Source organism: Mustela putorius, unplaced genomic scaffold (genome assembly GCF_011764305.1).
Source record: "Mustela putorius furo isolate JIRA1106 unplaced genomic scaffold, ASM1176430v1.1 tig00003853_pilon_pilon_pilon, whole genome shotgun sequence".
Taxonomy (NCBI): domain Eukaryota; kingdom Metazoa; phylum Chordata; class Mammalia; order Carnivora; family Mustelidae; genus Mustela; species Mustela putorius.
The window spans coordinates 57,410,379-57,430,639 of NW_025422005.1; the positions used below are offsets into that span (position 1 = coordinate 57,410,379).

The following is a 20,261-nucleotide window of genomic DNA, read 5'->3' on the forward strand; positions in this document are numbered from 1 at the left end:
ACTCTTCTTGTAAATCTTTTGGGGTCTTCTCTTATCATCTATGTTGATATTCCAAAGACAGCTTTAACATGAAAATAACTACTAATAAATAATTAAGATAGGGAAGGAACAGCTTCTAAAGTGTAAAAACACCTAATAGAACACTGAAAATCTTTGGATTACCAGTTACTTATGTATCTGACCTACTGCTGTTGCAACCAGCTGCAGGGTAGGTCTAACGATAGAATACAACCCCAAAATTGTTTTTAATCTAGAAGGTGGCAGGGTGGGAAGAGGCCCCATGAGGGCAAAATTGCAAAGAACACTATGTGCTCTGCTCTACATTTTCTCAGCCAGCTCAACACTCACTATATTGCATTTGGTTTTACTACTGCACATAAAATGGAATAGTTTTATGAACATGTTTGCCGAAGGTATTTTTATGTTAAATTTCTTTTTATAAACTTCTAGGTTGAAATAAACCTAAAACGATATCCAACTCCTTACCCAGAGGATTTAAAGAATATGGTAAAATCTGTACAAAATCTGGTGGGTAAGCCAAGCCATGGAGTGCGTGTTGAGAATTCAAATCCAACTGCTAACACGGAGCAAACTGTGAAAGAAAAATATGAACACAAGTGGCCTGTAGCCCCAAAGGAGATAACAGTGGAGGTATTTCAAGGTTATTGGTAATTGCCAGTGTGGTTTGGATTTTTTGGAATTACTAAATTATATGGTTTTTTTTAACTGATTAGATCTTCTCTGATAAGTACATTTATTCCCCTGAAATACAAATGAGTCTCTCTACTTTTTCAAACTATGAGGGTTGCATTTAATCAATTACAGATAAATGACACCCTCATGGTCTGAAATTATTAATACAGCTCCAAAAGTTCCAATACACACAGAAGGAATAACTTGCTCACTCAGCTAGGCCTTGCCAGTAAGTGCATTATATCATTTTCACTATACTCTTTTGGCTACCCCAAACTTTTATTGTATGAGTCATTAGAAAAAACTAAATGAAGATTTTTTTTTTTTACTCTGCAAATCTCAGTAAAATTCTCGATCAGATTTAGAGCCATTTTTTGTTTGTTTCTGTGTTTAGATGAAAACCTTTATAAGAAACACTACTGTAAACATGACAAAGAGGAGATAAGTTTGAAATTTAGCTTTTCTGGATCTAGCCTTGTGAAACTTAATTCCTATATTTTAGAATAAACTAGATGTTCATCCTTACCCATTTGTGTGGTCTGAAAAGAATTCAACTACATTTATGCCACCTCTGTACTATCTCATCCACTCTTCAGCTAATTTGGTTATCACCTTTTTATCTTCATTAGAGACATACCTGATATGAGTACATCTAGAAGTAACTATATCTACTTCTCAAAAATCTAAGTTCGTGAAACTCTTTTACAAATCTGCATTTCACAGCGTCAATTTGTTGCACTGATTAAACACCAACTGTATATTTAGCACTGTGCTAAACACTGTGAGAGAGAGAAAAGAAATATAAAATGTGCACACAGTCCCCAACTAATTTAGAGCCTTGCCAAGTAAAATTACCACAGATGCAGTGATTAGAGAACACAGTATCTGAACTACGATCGCGTGATTAGTTGTGGGATGGAGCGTATAATAGTACTTTAAGAAATTGGAAAGAGACCTGATCACTGCCACTCAATTAAAAAGTTGTGTGAAACAGTTTAAGGTTGCAGTGCATATTGAAAATGGGGTGCTTCTTTTAAAGTCGAAAGAGAGGAAGTCATTCCAGACAAAGGGAAAAAAGATTGAGCAAAAGTAAGCACGGTGCGAATACCTGCCAGTGGAGGGATCAGCCTGCCCCAGAAAAGAAGATTACAGCTTGGTATCCAGGGAGGAAAACTTCGGTAAATACTCATTTCCCTACTTTTAGTGGGGTTTTTTGCAAAATAAGCAAATGACATGAATGAAATCAATATTATTGTATTATTGTACTCTTTCCTTTTAAAATATCAGAGATAGGCGATAGAAGAGAAACAGACTTTTCTTTTATCTCTAAGATACTGCAATAATATAAAAAGGAACAAAGCCGACATTTAGGAGGTACACACTAACTACAACTACACTTCATATTTAAACCTCATGCAATCACAGTTTAACATTAAAATGATTGTGAGGTCATGCTTAACCCATAAACTGAGTGATTTTACTTTAAATAAGAAGATTCTAAAATTGCTTAATACAGGGTTAGGATAGGTGAAGCAAGGAAAAGATGGTTTTGGCCATAAATTTAGTGATAACCCTACTGAGAAAATAAATCTTAAAATTATTCCAAAAGCATTTAAAACTTGAAAAATCCAAAATTAAATTTAATGTTTCTTCCCCAAATTTGCTTCTGCTCCTATATGCCCAGTCCTGATCTCTGCTAACTAACACCATTATTTGTTAGCTTACTCGAGTTAGAAATTGAAAGGTATTTGATTTCTTTTTCCTTCTTTCTCTCTACTCACTGCCTCTCCAGTCACCTAAATCTATGTATTTTCATCTAAGTGTATCTCCTCAACCTCCTCAGGCCCTCAATTCTGTTCTGCATTATTATAAAAACTGTCAACTTCTTGGCTCACGTTGTCCCCAGCCCCCTCATTACTTTGTCAATAAACTGGTTTTTTTAAAGATGGTGTTTATTTAAGAGTGAGAGAGAGCACAAGCAGGGGGAAGAACAAAGAGACAGGGACAGGCAGACTCTCTGCTGAGCAGAGAGCCCAATAAGGGACTCAATTTCTGGACCCTGAGATCATGACCTGAGCCAAAGGCAGATGCTTAACTGATTGAGCTACCTAGGTACCCCAGAGAATACGAATTTTTAATTCAGTCCAGTTCAGTTAACATTCCCTAATAATGATCTTTTTAAGACCCAAATCTAATTTTCCCTTCTTAAAAACACTTGTTTCCTATCTAATTGAAACTCAGTCTTAAGCTTTATAGTGATTTACCCCAACTTTTCTTAGTTTTCTTCTTCTCCTGGCCTTTTCTCTTAAATAGAAATTTCACTGGTAATTTCAATACTTTTTCTAAAATTGAGATTCTAGATCTTCTTTCCCCAGCTTTTACCCATCCTAGAACAAAGTGAAACTGTTGCTTTTTTATCATCCTCCCTTTTTGAATTGCTCACCCAGATAAAGGGGCCACACTCCATATTTTCAACTTCCACATAAAATAAACATAGATAGCCAAGTGTCCAGCTGATCAGTGTATATGAAGCATTTTATTGTATGTTTTGCACTTGCATGACATTTTAAAGTAATTATTTAGTTCATACTGTCAAGAATGTGGAAGAAAATATCACACATTGCATGATACATTTATCCATATGGTTAAATATGGAAAACCAAGGAAAAAAGAATAAGGTGAGTAGAACCAGAAGCAGAAAATGATAAGAATAAACAAGGTAAATAGATTATAAATGCAGCAGAGAAAAGGAAAAGGAAAAGTAAATCAACATTTCTTGATGTCTTTCTATTTGTCAACCCTATGCGAAGAGTTTTACTATGTGTTATGCTAGACAAAGAAAACAGTGGGGAGGGGCATATGAATAAGCAGGACAAGGAGGTATGAAGGTTGTCTTCTACCTCCATATTCCTTTATATAAGTTTTATGAAGCTTACATTTGCTTTTCCCAGTGTCTTAGTCCATTCAGGTTGCTATAAAAGAATACCATAGACTACATGGTTTATAAAGAAAAACATTTATTTATCATAGTTCTGGAGGCTAAGAAGTCCAAGATCAAAGTCCTAACAGATTCAGCATCTAGTAAAGACCTACTTCCTGATTTATAGATGACCGTCTTCTCTCTCTGACCTCATACAGTTTTGAAAGGAGATAGGGAGCTTTCTAGGGTCTCTTATAATAGCACTAATTTCACTCATGACCTAATCACCTCCCAAATGTCCCACTTCTAAATATCATCATATAGGTTTCAACTTATGAATTTTGAGGGGACACAACCATTCAGTCTTTAGCACCCAGCTTTTTATAGGACTAGCACTTCTGCATCTTTCCAAATTTGAGTTTAAAGATGACCTCAACAGTAAGGTCTTCCCTGAGCACCATGGTCAGTAGAACCTCTGATTCCTCTATCACATCATCCTGTTAATTCGTGTTAAAGATAATGAAAGCATTTATGATTATGTTGTTTATTAACTTCAGACTGAGTTTCATGAGGGCAAGAACCAGGTATGTCTTGTCTATCATTGTCTTTCTGGTGTGTAACACAGTGCCTAGTACAGAGTCAGACACAATAAATATTTGCTGAGTACATGAACAACTGATAGAGTCTAGTGTTGTAATACTGATAACGTGTCTCTTTGTCACATTAGAAGTTAATTGAGGGAAGAACAATTTCTCTTAAGTTTTTGTCAAATTAATCATTATTGAGTGTTGAATGCCATACCTGGTTATATTTTATCACCTATATGTTGAATAGCATGTATTTTAAAAACAACAATTTACCATATTAATACATTAATACAATATTATGAGTAAAGGCAAAACATCATGATGAAGAATATTAGGAGAGTGAGGAAAGCAAGGAAAGAGGAAGGAAGGAAGGAAGGAAGGAAGGAAGGAAGGAAGGAGAATGGTATGGTAAATAAATTATGACTTAAAATAAGTAAAGGCTAGGGGTTCTAAAAATCTTGGTATACAAATACTTAGTGTCTTAGTAATTTTGTTGCAAGGACCATGGACCAAAAAAGTACCAAACAGCTCCATTCGTTAAGTATTAGGTTTGAGCAACTTCATACATATTTATGCCCTGTCCAGTGGTCATTTGAAAAATAATGCACATAAATTTAAAGGGAAAATAGTAGTTTTATTTCATGTTTAAATAACAAAACTGATTAATGAAATTTGTGCACCTGTGGGACACCACTTATCTTCTCAAACCTTGAATCATATCAGGTACTACAATTCTGTTTCACATTGATTTTCAAATAGCACTTGATTTTTGATCACAGCAACACAAAAACCCAACTTCACAAAGATTGTCATCAAAAGGAAAGTGCATTCTAATACTGAAACTGAGAGCCACCAATTCATATAGTGTCTGACTGATTTCAAGTATTGTTTTGTTTCCCTCAAATTTTTAAAACAACTCATGTACCCCTGTGCATTAATAACAGCATCACAGGTACCTTGGAGCACAGTTTGGGAACAAGAGGAAGTGCATTCAAGTCTAGCAGACATTAATTCAAATCTTGAGTCTACGTTTTAACCAATTTTGTGACCTTGACAAGTCGTTGAAAACTGTCTGAGCTTTGCTTTGTGTATCTTTAAAAATGCAGGTAACAATAACATTTAGAGTTTTGTAGAGATGAAAACAAGTATTTTTACATAGCTGCAAGCACAGTTCTTGGCAAAGAACTTCCCTTCCACAAGAGAATGATGTGCTAATCCTGCCCATCTGCCTTTAACCCTTTTATGAGCCATTATTCTGCATTACAGAAAACTTCTCCCCGGTTACTTATTTACTATGTCCACCGTGTTCATAAAGGTTCTGGACTTTTTCCTTTGTTAGGAGACTCTGCCCAATTTCTTTCTATAGAGGAAACACATCTATTTCCTGGTAATAATGAGTAGTCAATTACCTTTAATTGGGTAAATGTCCTTAAATGCTTTTATTTTTTTTTAAGATATTATTTATTTATTTGACAGAGAGAGATCACAAGTAGGCAGAGAGGCAGGCAGAGAGAGAGGGGAGAAAGCAGGCTCCCTGCCGAGCAGAAAGCCGGATGCAGGGCTCGATCCCAGGACCCTGGGATCATGACCTGAGCCAAAGGCAGAGGCTTTAACCCACTGAGCCACCCAAGCGCCCCCTTAAATGCTTTTATTAATACCAGACCCGGACTCTTGAAAGCTCAGTCATAAGTTTTGTTCCCCCCCTCACTTCTACCTTAGGCTCCTTTCCCTACAGCAGTGACAGCTGCGATTTAGTTTGAACACACAAGGTCAATGGGTTAAAGAAAAAAGAGATCATACCTTTTCTTTCCCCCCTCTTCTGTCTCCTTACCAGAAGCAAATATGGTTCAATGTGCTTAAAATGGGACCTCATTATATTTGATTCCTGACCAATAACGTCCACTGCCTTCACCATAGAAGTAGCCCCAAAAGCTTCACCCACTTTTCCGACATGAATTTAACTCCTCCAGTCTCTATAAAAGAATTTATAGAGATGAAATCAACAACTCATTTCCTTCTTTGGACAGTTAACTTGTCTGTTCTGTGAAGTCCAATTAGGAAAGGTGAGCTTTTCTTAGGGTAGACAATATAGCATACATAGTATCACACAGAAGACCTTCCACTAGAACAAATCTCAGTTAAAATATTGGCTCTACCGCTCACTGAGTTTGGGACTTGGAATTATGACTTTACTTCTCTGAGCCTGCAATTCCTTAACTGTAAGACAAAGATGATGATAATGAATAACTTAAAAATGATAAATAACAGTAAAGAACTAGGTTAGCAATTAAGTAATTAACAGAGATGATACAGATTAAGTGTTGAACATAGTAGAGCAGTAGCAGATATGTTATAGATTCTCCATAACTAATGGCATCATCATCTTCAACATCAGCATCATCATTATTATCATTTTGCTCATGAAGATAAGTGTCTAACTGGGTAAGTGAGAATCCACTGTTCTTGCTTCAGTAGTGTTACTCCTCCTACGTGGAGGGCTACAGAACTCTGGAGAACAGGTGCAAACTCATGATTAGCTGATATCATCGTCTCTTCCTAGTCACTAGAGTCACTCTTTTTGATTCAAAGTAGAAATTCTTTAGCAGAGCAAGAGACTTGGATCCGAGTTAGATCACAGCTACCACGACAAGCTCCAGCCACAGTCTTGGGAAACAAATTTAAAAAATTGATCCATACATACAAGATAACTTGGAAACTGAATGTATAAATCATGAGGAAAACAAAGTAATGAAACCTTTAATTTACATTTCTATGCTTGTACAGCTCTTTTAGTTCTTTTGTTGACTGAAACAAAATTCTTGCCCTTCAGTATCAGGTATCATAAAAATATTTCCTTTTTAAAGTATTATTTCAACAAATAAGTTATATTTAGATTCATAGACTTAATACTAGACAGAAAATAGCACTAATTCCATCTATTACCTTCATCTATTACCTTCATTTTACTGACTAATTGAATACGGTACAAAGAGGTACACTGACTTACCCAAGATAACCTGATTAATAAATGATAAAACAGGAATGGAATAGAAATATGCCACCTTGTAATTGAATATTTTTTTATAAACCTTAATATATTTTATGACTTTTCTCAAACTTGTGTCTGCTTCTACTTATAAATTTCTACAAAGATGTGTAAAGGCATTTACCCTCTATTCTGTCACCTTAAAACTTTATCATAATACCTTGAAATACTTTTCAAAATCCATGAAAACAGATCTCCCTCTTCATCTCTGGAATTTCCGTCAATCCCTCTGTCTTTCCTACCTCTCTTCAAATCTGGAATGGGATTTTAAATGTCTGTAATGTGCTCACAGTGGAGCTCACTAGAAGACAGCTCAATATAAGGGAAGGTTATTGGACAGAAACCTGAGAATTGAAGCCTCTATGCTGGATCTGGTCTAATTATCTCTATAACCCTGACCTTGCTGAGTCTCACTTGTAGGAAATGAAAGGTTCGACTAGAAATATTTTTTTAAAATAATTAACAAGTATCAGATATATATAACCAGGCTTTTCACAGGCAAATATTCTTATACAAACCTAACCAAAACCAAACCAAAAAATTGAACTTAAGCCAGGAATTAAAGAAATGGCTATTTGTAATACCCAAAGACGTGACCCTGTCACTCATTATGTGGGACATTAAAATATATAATAAGATTTTCTGTTTGTAATTAATTAGTTAGAAGGTAGAACACATTTCATTACTATATTTTTGTGCTCAAGTATATTCTTTCATTGATTTAATAAAATATTTCTAAATATGTTGCCTTAATGTTTTGAACTAACAAGTACTAATTAATAAGAAAACTAGAAAATACTGAAAGTTAGTTTTTTGAATTCAAATTAACCTGAGTTTAAGTAAAAAAGACATAAAGATAATTGCCATGCATAAATTTATACCACTACCTCCCCATGGGCATAGACAAGACATTTTTATAGGCATAAGAAAGTGGGAATTTGGTATTTTACCTCAGTGCTCTCTCACTATCTGGTTAACTGGAAATAATCATTTTGATTATAGAAGTTTAAAATTCATGGGCTTTTTTAACATGTTCATTTGTCTTTATAAAGTTACATTCTTGTACCTGTGTTGCTCATTACACTCAATGAATGGATTTAGATGAAGATTTAGCAAGCTAGATTAATCACGAGACAACTAGAAACCTTAGGAGGAAGTCATCATAGAACTAAAGAAATGGAGGATAAGATCACTTGGGAAACAGAAGTTAAGAGGGGGCTGGCAATAAAAGTGGGATTTAAAGGACCCAATTGTTCATGAGGACAGCTGAGGATAAAAAGAAATTTAGTTGGTCCATGATGGACTTTCCTCTTAAAACTTTTAATGGAGCTGCCCCCTTAGATTCTTACATTTATAAATATAACATGTATATGCATGTATGTATCATATACTCACATACCGCTTATCATAATTCGGTCCTGTGTTAATACAGATGTATCTCATCTCCCCAGTTAGATGGTAAGTCTCCGAGGGACATGGGTGACATTTTGTCTTTCTTTGGAAACTCTACAGTTCTTTGCACAGTGCCAGGCATATAAAAAGGCATTCAAAATATGTCTGATGAACAAATGGACTCATTTAAATTAGAAAAACAAAACATTTTAGTACTTACCTCAGAGAAACATGTGACTCACTTCTCCCAGCGCTCCACAGTGACCTATAGTCTAGAGCCCCGTCTTTAAATCTGAGCCAAATAAAGATACTGCCATCTTGGTTAACCAATGTTTAAATGTTTACTTTCCTTGTCCTATATTATTATATCTCTCAGGATTCTTTTGTTCATCCAGCTAATGAAATGAGGATTGGGGAACTTCACCCTTCATTAGCTGAGACCCCTCTGTACCCACCCAAACTTGTTCTGCTAGGGAAGGACAAAAAAGGTAACATTGCGAACCTGATGTGGAAAATGTACCACAAATGCATGTGCATGATTAATCTCCAGTCGTAACTTATGATTCATCATAGTCTATAGAAATATTTTACAAATATATATTCCTAACATTGTTATACTATGTTTCTCATACTTGCTTTTCTGTGTTCATTATTGTCAATGTTCATAGCATTATAACATTTTCCCCTTTACATTTCAGAATCAACTGATGAGTCTGAAGTTGACAAAACTCACTGTCTGAATAACAGTGTTTCCTCAGGCACTTACTCAGACTACTCGCCTTCCCAGGCTTCCTCAGGATCCTCTAACACGCGGGTTAAAGTGGGGTCCTTGCAGACAACAGCTAAAGATGCAGTACATAATTCTTTATGGGGTAACAGGTGTGTTTAGAATTCCCTTTTTTCTGTTCCCAAGCGCTTACTTTCAACAACTTTTTTTTAAAAAATGGGATCTTAATTTTTGAATTATATTCAGCACATGAATGGTGTAGAAGACAGATGGATGGGTCAGGTAAGCAAACACAGTCCCCCCGGGATTTCCAGGAGACAATGGATCCATTTTATACAGCAAAACCTTTGTTTAAGGGAGAGTTGGTAAGAGATTATCAGGTTGAGATAAAAAAAAAAAAACAGAATTTTAAAAATCAGAAACCAAAAATCCTGTTTGCCCAATACTTATTTATGACACACGTGGGCATCTCACTATCCCAAATGGATTAAACTAAGATGCATGGAAAGCAGTTGTGTGCCTAGTACAAAGTAAATATTCGGTAAAATTTTCATTGTTATCATCATCATCATTGTCATCATCATCATCATTGTTTTTTTACCACATGGAAAAGTTAGGTTCTTTCCAAAATGGTTCCTACCTTATTTTACTTCCATTTTACAGATAAAAATCAAAAACCAAAGAGCACAATAAAGCGAACCAATAAGGTAGTAATTACCCAGTTCTTATTCTCTTGTTTTTTACCTTGTTGCTATGTTTTACAGTACAGGCAACAAATACAAATCATCATATGATAAAGGTAGTCAATGATTATCACTCATATTTTATTGATAATATCAGTACTGTTAGCAATATGTTCTTTGGTAACTAATGGATAACTATTTCTCCCTATCAGTGCCCATCATAAAAATCTCAACTCTTTCACTTTGTAAGTTCATTATTTGTGATAGAAGCTGAGATTAATGAGGTGCTTTGGAAGGTTCTTTCTAAATGTACTAGTTTTTAATTAGCAAGAGCACTTAAAAGTCTTTCTCTCACTGATAAAAAATATATATATAATTTAATGTTATTAGTGTGCAAACAGTTTAGAATAAGCCTAGAAAAATGAGCATCTTCTAGAAACACTGTGCTCACTGGTGTAAACAAACCAATGGCCAAAAGTCATGATATAATTTATATTCTAGGAAAACATGTTCCCTAAACAATGAATTCAGTGTTTTCAATACCTGGCCTTCAAATAAATGTAGCCTGAAGACAGTTTGGGTTCAGGGGCTATATCAAATATTTATAGGAAAGGTACTCTTGACCAGTAATAGTTTGGAAAAGTACTGAATCAGAAATTGCAGGAATGAGGACCAAGAATTGGGCGATTCTAATTATCAAACAAGTGTTAGGACCATTACTGAAGACCTATCTATTTCTTTCATTCATTTAATCATCCCACAAATATGTATTTTAATAGCTACTATGTGCCAGGCACTATGCTAGGCCTGAAGAGAAAATAAATAAATAAATAAATCTCTGCCCTCAGGAGGGCAGAGGACACACAATACACAATAAATAAAATAGGTAAGTAAATGATATACTATGTTATAAGGTAATGATTACAAGGGGAAAATAAAAATTAGAGCAAGGTAAAGGGATGGATTTGGGGGGGGGGGAATGAAATAACAGTGCACCTTAATTGTAAATGAGGTATGGATGAATGACCCGTTAAACATCCGATAAAGGATTGTGGCACTCTGGGCTGCTTGTTCTCTTTCTGGCAAAGACTCAGCTCTTCCTCGTTTTCATATTTCTTCTTCCCACTGTCTTTACAGGATTGCACAATCTTTCCCACAGCCTCTTGACTCAAAGCCATTGCTCACCCAGCGGGAGGCTGTTCCCCCAGGGAATCTACCACAGCGTCCGGACCGGCTGCCAATGAGCGACGCCTTCACTGACAACTGGACTGACGGTTCACATTATGATAACACAGGGTTTGTTGCAGAGGAGACCACAGGCGAGAATGCCAACAACAATCCTCTCTTAAGTTCGAAATCTAGAAGCACATCTTCTCACGGACGCAGGCCTTTGATTAGGCAGGATAGGATTGTTGGTGTTCCCCTGGAACTTGAGCAGTCTACACACAGACACACGCCAGAAACAGAAGTGCCTCCTTCCAATCCTTGGCAGAATTGGACCAGAACCCCTAGTCCTTTTGAAGACAGGACCGCTTTCCCTTCCAAATTAGAGACAACCCCCACCACCAGCCCATTGCCTGAAAGGAAAGAGCATATAAAAGAATCTGCTGAAATACCTAGTCCTTTTTCTCCAGGAGTACCATGGGAGTATCACGATTCCAATCCCAACAGGAGTCTTAGCAATGTCTTTTCTCAGATCCACTGCCGCCCAGAATCATCTAAAGGTGTTATTTCCATTAGTAAAAGCACAGAGAGGCTTTCCCCACTCATGAAAGATATCAAGTCCAATAAATTCAAAAAGTCACAGAGTATCGATGAGATTGACATTGGTACATACAAGGTGTATAATATACCATTAGAAAACTATGCCACTGGGAGTGATCACTTAGGAAGTCATGAACGGCCAGATAAAATGTTGGGACCAGAGCATGGTATGTCCAGTATGTCTCGAAGCCAGTCAGTGCCGATGCTGGATGATGAGATGCTCACTTATGGAAGTAGTAAAGGGCCACAGCAACAAAAAGCGTCCATGACCAAAAAAGTCTATCAGTTTGACCAAAGCTTCAATCCCCAAGGAGCAGTGGAAGTTAAAGCCGAAAAGAGGATACCGCCCCCCTTTCAACACAATTCCGAGTATGTGCAACAGCCCGGCAAAAACATCGCCAAGGATTTGGTTAGTCCTAGAGCTTACAGAGGATACCCACCCATGGAGCAAATGTTTTCATTTTCTCAGCCATCGGTGAATGAGGATGCTGTGGTGAATGCCCAGTTCGCAAGCCAAGGTGCCAGGGCAGGCTTCCTGAGAAGAGCCGACTCCCTGGCGAGCTCCACAGAAATGGCCATGTTTAGAAGGGTCAGTGAACCTCATGAGCTGCCTCCGAGCGATAGGTACGGCAGACCTCCATATAGGGGCGGTCTGGATCGCCAAAGCAGCGTTTCAGTGACTGAGTCCCAGTTCCTGAAAAGGAATGGCAGGTATGAAGATGAACACCCTTCATATCAAGAAGTGAAAGCTCAGGCGGGAAGTTTTCCAGTTAAAAACCTTACCCAGAGGAGGCCATTGTCTGCAAGAAGCTACAGTACAGAGAGTTACGGTGCCTCCCAGACCAGGCCAGTTTCAGCTAGGCCTACTATGGCAGCTCTTTTGGAAAAAATACCATCTGACTATAACTTGGGTAACTATGGTGACAAGCCATCAGATAACAGTGATATAAAGACGAGGCCCACTCCTGTGAAGGGAGAGGAGAGCTGTGGTAAAATGCCTGCAGACTGGAGACAACAGCTGCTTAGACATATAGAAGCTAGAAGGTTAGACAGGGTATGTCTGGCATTTCTCTGTAAGAATATCCCTCCTGCCTTTAGTTTTCCTTTATTGGCATTTCTAAGCACATGTAGTGAAGCATGAACTACATGAATGAATAGATGATCAGCATTTTATTTCTCTCGCTATTGTGGGGAAATTGATCATAATAGTTTCTCGTGGATATTGTTTAATGCTCTTCGAGAGTCCATAACCTGTAGGTGAATGATTTATCAAATCTAGCCTAAATATTGTTAGTAAGAAAGAATTTGACTCGATTATGTGGGATGGTGCTTCAATTGCTTTCTAGCCATTAAGGTGGAATGCCTCTCCTAGGACACAGAACTGTTCTCTAGCGACCTAAAGAGTATGATTTTTATTGAATCTATAAAAAGTGAGTATTTTGCCCCTTTCTGCACAGACTCACTTATAATAAAGTCAGGCCTAATTTGTTTATAAAATTTGCATACAGTTACTGCTATGGGACTACTAAAGTTATTACTTCTAATGAGCGATAATCTTCCCAGCAAGAAACAGAAAAATAAAATAAGCAGAGATTGAATGCCCTCCTACACATTATTTGACTTAATAAAAAAAAAATCCTGCCACTTAGAATGTTGATTTTTATACAAAAAGAAATGTTTAAATTCAAAGCATACTATAGGCAACAAAAATAGATGATGTCTTTATGAAGACTACAAAGGCACAAATTAGTGTGTATATTGCAACCAAAAAAAAAAAGAAAATTGATCCCAATTCAGTTACAGAGTGAGTCACAATACAACATGGAATCATAGTGATTGAGGAGGATAAAAATATATATAAATATATTTTGTTTCAAAGCCTAGAATTACTTTTTGTTGCCTATTTATATCTCCTTAAGAGACCGATACTTCATTTTCTAGAACTATGATCAATTGACCCTTATCGTTGAATGTACTTTGTGGCTTTGGTGTAGAGGGCCTTGTGTACTCTGCATTGACCTTGAAACCTTAAGGTCCTTTTTGTCAATAGGGCCTTTGGCTCTCATTTTCTAGGGCTTAAATACTTAGTGTGAAACAGGGATCTGAGTAATAACATACCTTTAGAAAGTTTTGCTCAATAGTTTATGATATTATTTGGTGTCCTGCTAAAAGCACAGGCCACGGCACTTATTATATATTTCCTTAATATTGAATTTTGTGTTTTCAGGTATAGTCTTTTTAAATAATTATATTGTTTGTAGGTCGTGTCTACATGACAAGAAAACAATTATTTTTAGGAACAAGTGAACTAACAAATGTGGGTGTGGGTGTTAGTTTTTCAATGTGGAGATTGGTTCTGCCTTGCAAACTATTTCATCAGAATGTCTGTTTCAAATAGGTGTGCTCAGTCCCATTGAAGGGAGCCTCATCAAAGCCTCATGACTGGCTGTCAGTGGGAGACACCTGGTCAGTTGTCACCATGCCTTACCTCAACTTATACCCTCCATGTAGACAGATAACTTGGAGGGCGGAAATATTTGGGGCCAAATAATACAGTACAGTTTGGGAACTCTGGCCTCGTGTAGACACGACCATACGTAACAGGGTAAGATGAACTAGTCAAGAAAGGTTATGAGAAGCTTTTCAGAGCATATGTACGTGACTAGTAATTTGAGGCAACAGAGGAGTGAGTGAAAACAAAGCATGAAAAAGAAGACAAAATGCTAAGCATTTGGTACCATCATGTATTTACTGGTTTCCCAGATAATGGTTCCTCTCCTTTGATTGGAGCTACTCTTCTAGCTGGAGCAGGAATTTGGAGAGAGGAAAATAGGACCAGGGAGGGGGATTTAGATTGACAGAAGTCTGCGAGCCCTGCCCGGCCCAGATCCAGAAAACTAAAAGTAAACTCATGTGTGTTTTCTATTACTGTGACAACATCTTCCTTTTCAGTTAGTTTCCATGCTTCCCCTCTTCATTTATAGTTCTCTTAGTCTGTCTTTCATTTCCCAGAGCAATTTCAATGTATAGTCCATAGCTTCTTATTTAATTCCAAGAAATTAAGTTACTGGACAGTATTGCTTCAGGGCACTAGATCCTGAAAGCTTGTCCTCTTACTTTCTCCAAGTAACATTTCTTTTCTCCTCTCAAGTGCATGACTGAGCTATTCAGGCTGTAGCTTACTTAGAACTTCCCAGCTACTCAAAAAGATTAATTCAGGGTACGGAAGCAAAGACTTTTTATGTAAGAATAGTTTTGACATAGCTGTGCTTCTTAACATAGTGTTCAAAGTCACACTGCACCGGAGATATGGTCTGTTTCCTTCCCAGTGAAATTTAGTTGAGGATTTAAACCTGGAAATCAAATAGTTACACTAAAAACTACAAGCCCTTTGTCCGTTCTCCATAAGAGAGAAATGCCCAGAGGACTGGACATTGGATAAGCTTAACCACCCAAGATAATGTTGGTTAAAGATCTTGCCTGCTGTTTACCTTGGAGAGGCAGCTCCGAGTACTGCCATAGATAAAAGATGCTGTTTTCTCCTGTAGTTTAACCTCAAGGCTCATGCTTCCACAACAGAGTCCCACTGTGAGAGAATTTAAAACACGAATGCGTATGTCCGAGACTGCTACCCTTCTACCGGAGCTTAGAGGGCACTACCCTGGAATAATCTTAAACCTTAAGGAATCATTCAAGTCCTAGATTGAAATGTCCGGTGTCCTTTCCAACTTTGGCATGGTGGCAATAAAAGATCACTGGATGAAATAATCTAGGATCCATAACAAGTTTGATTGGTAGACCAGCACACCATCAGGAGTATAATTGTCTTTCAGTTGAGTTCAGGGAAACTGATGCTAAAAATCATTATTTTGCAAACAATGCCTTTAGAATAGAATAGCTGCCTGCTGTTATTGTTCAGTAACACTCAGTTTTTAAAAGTTTACTAAGCTAATTTGTGTACATTTTTTTTTTTCCCAAAATAAGAGAATTACTTAAAGGGACCAAAGACTGTCAATTCCTACTTTTTTTATGGAAGGTGGAAAGTGGAGATTGTACTAATGAAAACTATTTGATGACGGGACATACAAAATGTTTTAATTTAAATGAAGTTCTGTAGAAGAAAAATTAACTAGCTCTCAAATCCCTGGAGTAACCTGAGATGCACCTGCTGAAAGACAGCCACAATTCAGATATCACCAGAGTGCTCTATAGGTACTTAGGTATATTAGATAAATAACCTTAACAGCTCAAATCATACTTCCTTTAGTATCACTATGAAATTTCTCCAGTTTAAAATGTAATTTTTAAAAAACAAAGTCAGAAACTTTGGATCCACGTGCCATTTTTTTGACTGGTTTAATTAAATTAATCAGTAAATTCAGTGAGCCAGTAGTCAAGTTGAATGACTTTTTTTGACCAGCTCTTTTTCTGAGTTGCTGTATTTATGTCGATAGACCAAGCAATAATGGACACTGATTTTGGCTTTAACCTTGTAGTGCCTTCGTTTTAAGGCAGAATTAGAAGCTGGTATCTGTCTTTTGTATGTGTTTACTCACAATGTGAAAGAGACCATGAGATCTGGAGCTGGCAAAATTTGATTAAGATCTCCCTCTTTGAATTTTTTTTTAATGAATAGACTACCACAGGCGAACATTTGTCCAACGTCACCACGATCATGATATATGAGAGATAGGTTCTATGCCCTTGAGTTAGCAGCAAATGTAAAACAGAATGTATCCTTGCTTTTTGTCTTTTCTGTAGTTTTGGATGGTACTCATTATGTGCATAACTAACACTGTTTACTGTATGCTTCTGTCTGATCAAGTGCATGTTTAAAAGAAAGTTACTGTTTGCCCGCTTAAAGTTAAATGTTATAAATTTAAACATGTTCATGTAATAATCAGTTTGTTGAGCATGTGTTCACACCCTGTCACATGATTATTTCCTCTACTCAGAATGCTGCTTACAAACACAACACAGTTAACCTTGGCATGCTGCCCTATGGAGGTATTTCAGCAATGCATGCAGGCAGAAGCATGACTTTAAACTTGCAGACTAAGTCTAAATTTGATCTACAAGAACTACCTCTTCAGAAAGTAAGTATGGACTGCCTTACATGTGTCAGCATACCAAAGCCAATTAATGTTGTTTGTTCACTTAATGTGTTTAGGCTGTACATACAACCCTGCTTATAGACTCTCCCGAGTCCAAAAAGCACAAGGGCAAATAATGTAGAGCCCAAACTCTTAGCTGCTAAACGAATATTGAGAGCTAGAATGATTCTCAGGTTCCTGCTTAACAGCTTGCTTTTTGGATTGAGCAGGTACATGGCTTTTGAGTTGCTTTAAGGCTCATTTTCTTATTACTCATTTCTTTTTCTTTTATTCTTTGTTTTCCTTTCTTTTGTGTGTGTATAGATTTATAAACGTATATTTTTTACAATGTTTTTGGAGATAGCCCTCTCTTCCTTTGCTGATGCATTTTGAGAACAGAGCTAGAAATTATTGTTGGATTTCAGCTGATCCCTTTGGAAAAGACATAGAGACCTAAATTACAATGGAAATGAAGTGGTTGGCACTCCTAAATGCTTCTTCAGCCCATTGTCTTTGTGGAAAATATCACACGGAAATAAAACATGAGAAACAACCTCATGGCTTAGCTAGCAAATTGTTACTCATCCTAGACTAATGGAAAAGGAACACGTTAACAGGGCTTTCAATGTAATTGTAGGCTCATTTGAAATGAAATATAGTGAAAGACAAAACATTTCCATTGTCAAAGGAATATTTCTGCTGTTTAATTCAGGCAAAAGTGAGAATGCACATTTTACCTGTTTAAATTGACTAACGCCTCTGTCTTAGTTATACCTTGTTAGAGGCTAATGAGTCATTTTCATGCAATATGTCATTATGACTATATTATTAATATAGTCATTAGCCTAGTAAGTTTTATGAAGAAAAACAATGCAAAGTAGGGATAACAGAGTGACAGTAGCCTCCAAATACTTCTCTCATAATAAAATTAATGAACATAAGGAACGAATTCCCATCCCAGCAAAATGAAGGCCAAAGACCTCAAATCCATGTTTTATTGTTAAATTAGTCTTAATAACAATCCCTAACTCTGTATAGTTTTCTTCATAGTGTCAACAGAGGAATAAAACCAAAGAGACATCTATATTCACAGCTTTTTCATCACCCACAGTTTTTTGGGGGGGGGACTAACTAAGTTAAGAACTTGAACGTTGGATTTGCACGGAGAAATAGATAAGACACCCACCATTTAACTAGGCCCCTCTCCTGATGGGCTTGCAATTGATAGGAACCAAGCCCTTAAACTAATAGGATGGAATTTCAAAATTTAGTGAGCAGATCAGCAAGATCTTGATAGGAAGGAGTTGTTGTTTGCACCCCTTGAAATTGTATGGAAAGCCCCTTATTTTGCTAATGTTTATCCCTATTAAACGCAGCCATCTGTAGAACAATATGGATATATTCCGTGCCTGAAAAATGGTGATATACTTGAAACTGTTTCTCAATGTTTAAATTGTTCCCCAAGTATCAATTTGGTGCCTCTATGTTGCTATATTAACTTTCCGATCTTGTTTGGGGTACCCAAGGGAACAGATTCATTAACTGTTACTATAGCTCTAAGAGAATCTATATCAGAAATATTACAGAGTTCTAATATTTAGAGACTTTTCAACCTTCCTCAGTTAGATTACCTAAAGGAATTCTCTTTGGAAGGTACATTAAATTGCAAGCCAAAAATAATTTGAGTATTGAAAGACTCCATCTTAAAATGAATTATCATCAATATATTATCCACACGAGGCAGGGAGTGTGGGGAGAGAGAAGAGAAAGCAAGGGAGGGAAAAGGAATATAGACAGGACAGTTGGCTCCATTACTCCTAAAAGATTACATGACCCTAAATTACCAGTTTAAAGCATATAAACTTTCAGCTTTAGGCATCTGGGGCGACTTTCCTATCCTGCTGCCAGTGTAAGAGCCTTGTCAGGTATGGGCACTGGGCACTTGATGTTTCAGGAATACTCCAGACTCTACTTATTCCCATGGATTCCACTCTAATTCTCTGCCCCCTTGTCTTTGTGCTCAGGCACAGCTTTTCTGCAGAGCTGCTTTAATTTGAAAATGTCTTTGTTTTTTCTGCCAAGCTTTAGAGTCACCCTCTCTTAAAATTTCCCTTTCTTGGCTCCACTGACCATCGCTAACAGGTCTTATGGTCGAGGTTCAATTTCCCCGAGTCCTCACTGGGAGAGGACAGAGACAAAAATTATTTTCCTTTGACTTACAAATGCATAAAAACCTATTACAACATTTTTGTCTTGCTACTTAAGATAATAAAAATTTGTACCATCAATTTAAGATTTCTTTGCGGTCTCTAAATGCTTGTTAGCCATGAGAATTGCACTGAAAATATAAAGTAAGATCAATTTATAAAGAAGCATTTTCTGTATATAAAACTGATAAAACTGTTCATTCTTCCATGGAAATATGGGAGCTCTTTTTATTTATAAAATTTCTGAATGACAATACTAGCCATCTCTAGGTAGGTGCTGTGGCAAATACCTCTGGGTGTCCTGAGGAACCTAAATTAACATTTTCACATATTACCAGTTAAGTGCTGGAAACGGAGTTACAGAGATTCCTCAGGGAATGTTCAGGGGCTGAAGTCCACATCCTTTCCCATACTCTGCTTGGCAAATCGTACCTCTTGCAATTAAAAGAGGCAGTTTTTCGTATTTTCTCTGTCACACGGAGATGCTATTTTTGCAGCTTGTGTACCCAGAAAGGGCACCTTTCTGTGATTCTAACCTTTCCCATCCTCCATATTGGTAACTGACGGAAAGGCACTATTTGTACTAACTGCGGTCCTAACTGAGGGTGTTACTCATTTTGTTTTGAGTTTCTGTTTGGTTACCAAACATATCTAGTTTTTGTTTTTTTTTTCAAATGTTTTAAACAAATTTATAATAAACTAATTTAAAAAGATAGTTGTTTGTAAATGAAGACTGAAGAATCTGTTCTTCTATTTACAAAGTGAATATTGATGTAAATGAAGAGAGAGGACTCCCAAATTTTTCTGTGTTTTTGAATATTTCTAATTTGTTCATATTTATTACATGCCAGGTCAAGTTTTGTACATTTTTAATGGATTACAAGCTCCATATAGACTTCCTATACTATAAACAGTAAATTACATGTTCTATGGTAATTTTAGGCAATATATTAACAAAATGTCAAGATATACAACACAGTTATTTTAATATTTAATTTCCTTTAATTTTTTATTTACTGATGTTTATTCTAATTTCCTAAAAAAATTAGTAGTACTTATAACCAAGCACTTAACATGTATAAATCATTATTAAATTATAAAATTATTACTATTTTCTATCTATCCATTTATTTATTCATTCACTCATTC

General features: G+C 36.6%; 1 protein-coding gene across 4 annotated transcripts in view; it reads left to right on the top strand.

Moving 5' to 3' along the window:
* LRRC7 (leucine rich repeat containing 7) overlaps nt 1–20,261 on the top strand; it is a 572,538-nt gene that overhangs the window by 465,487 nt on the left and 86,790 nt on the right. For 3 of the 4 annotated variants that reach the window (XM_004762996.3, XM_013061643.2, XM_013061640.2), the window contains exons 18-22: nt 451–651; nt 9,015–9,126; nt 9,337–9,517; nt 11,186–12,866; nt 16,768–16,908. In XM_004762996.3, the coding sequence (XP_004763053.1) occupies nt 451–651; nt 9,015–9,126; nt 9,337–9,517; nt 11,186–12,866; nt 16,768–16,908 (2,316 nt within the window). The remainder of the gene's footprint in view (nt 1–450; nt 652–9,014; nt 9,127–9,336; nt 9,518–11,185; nt 12,867–16,767; nt 16,909–20,261) is intronic. The other variant, XM_013061642.2, reaches the window with a different exon arrangement.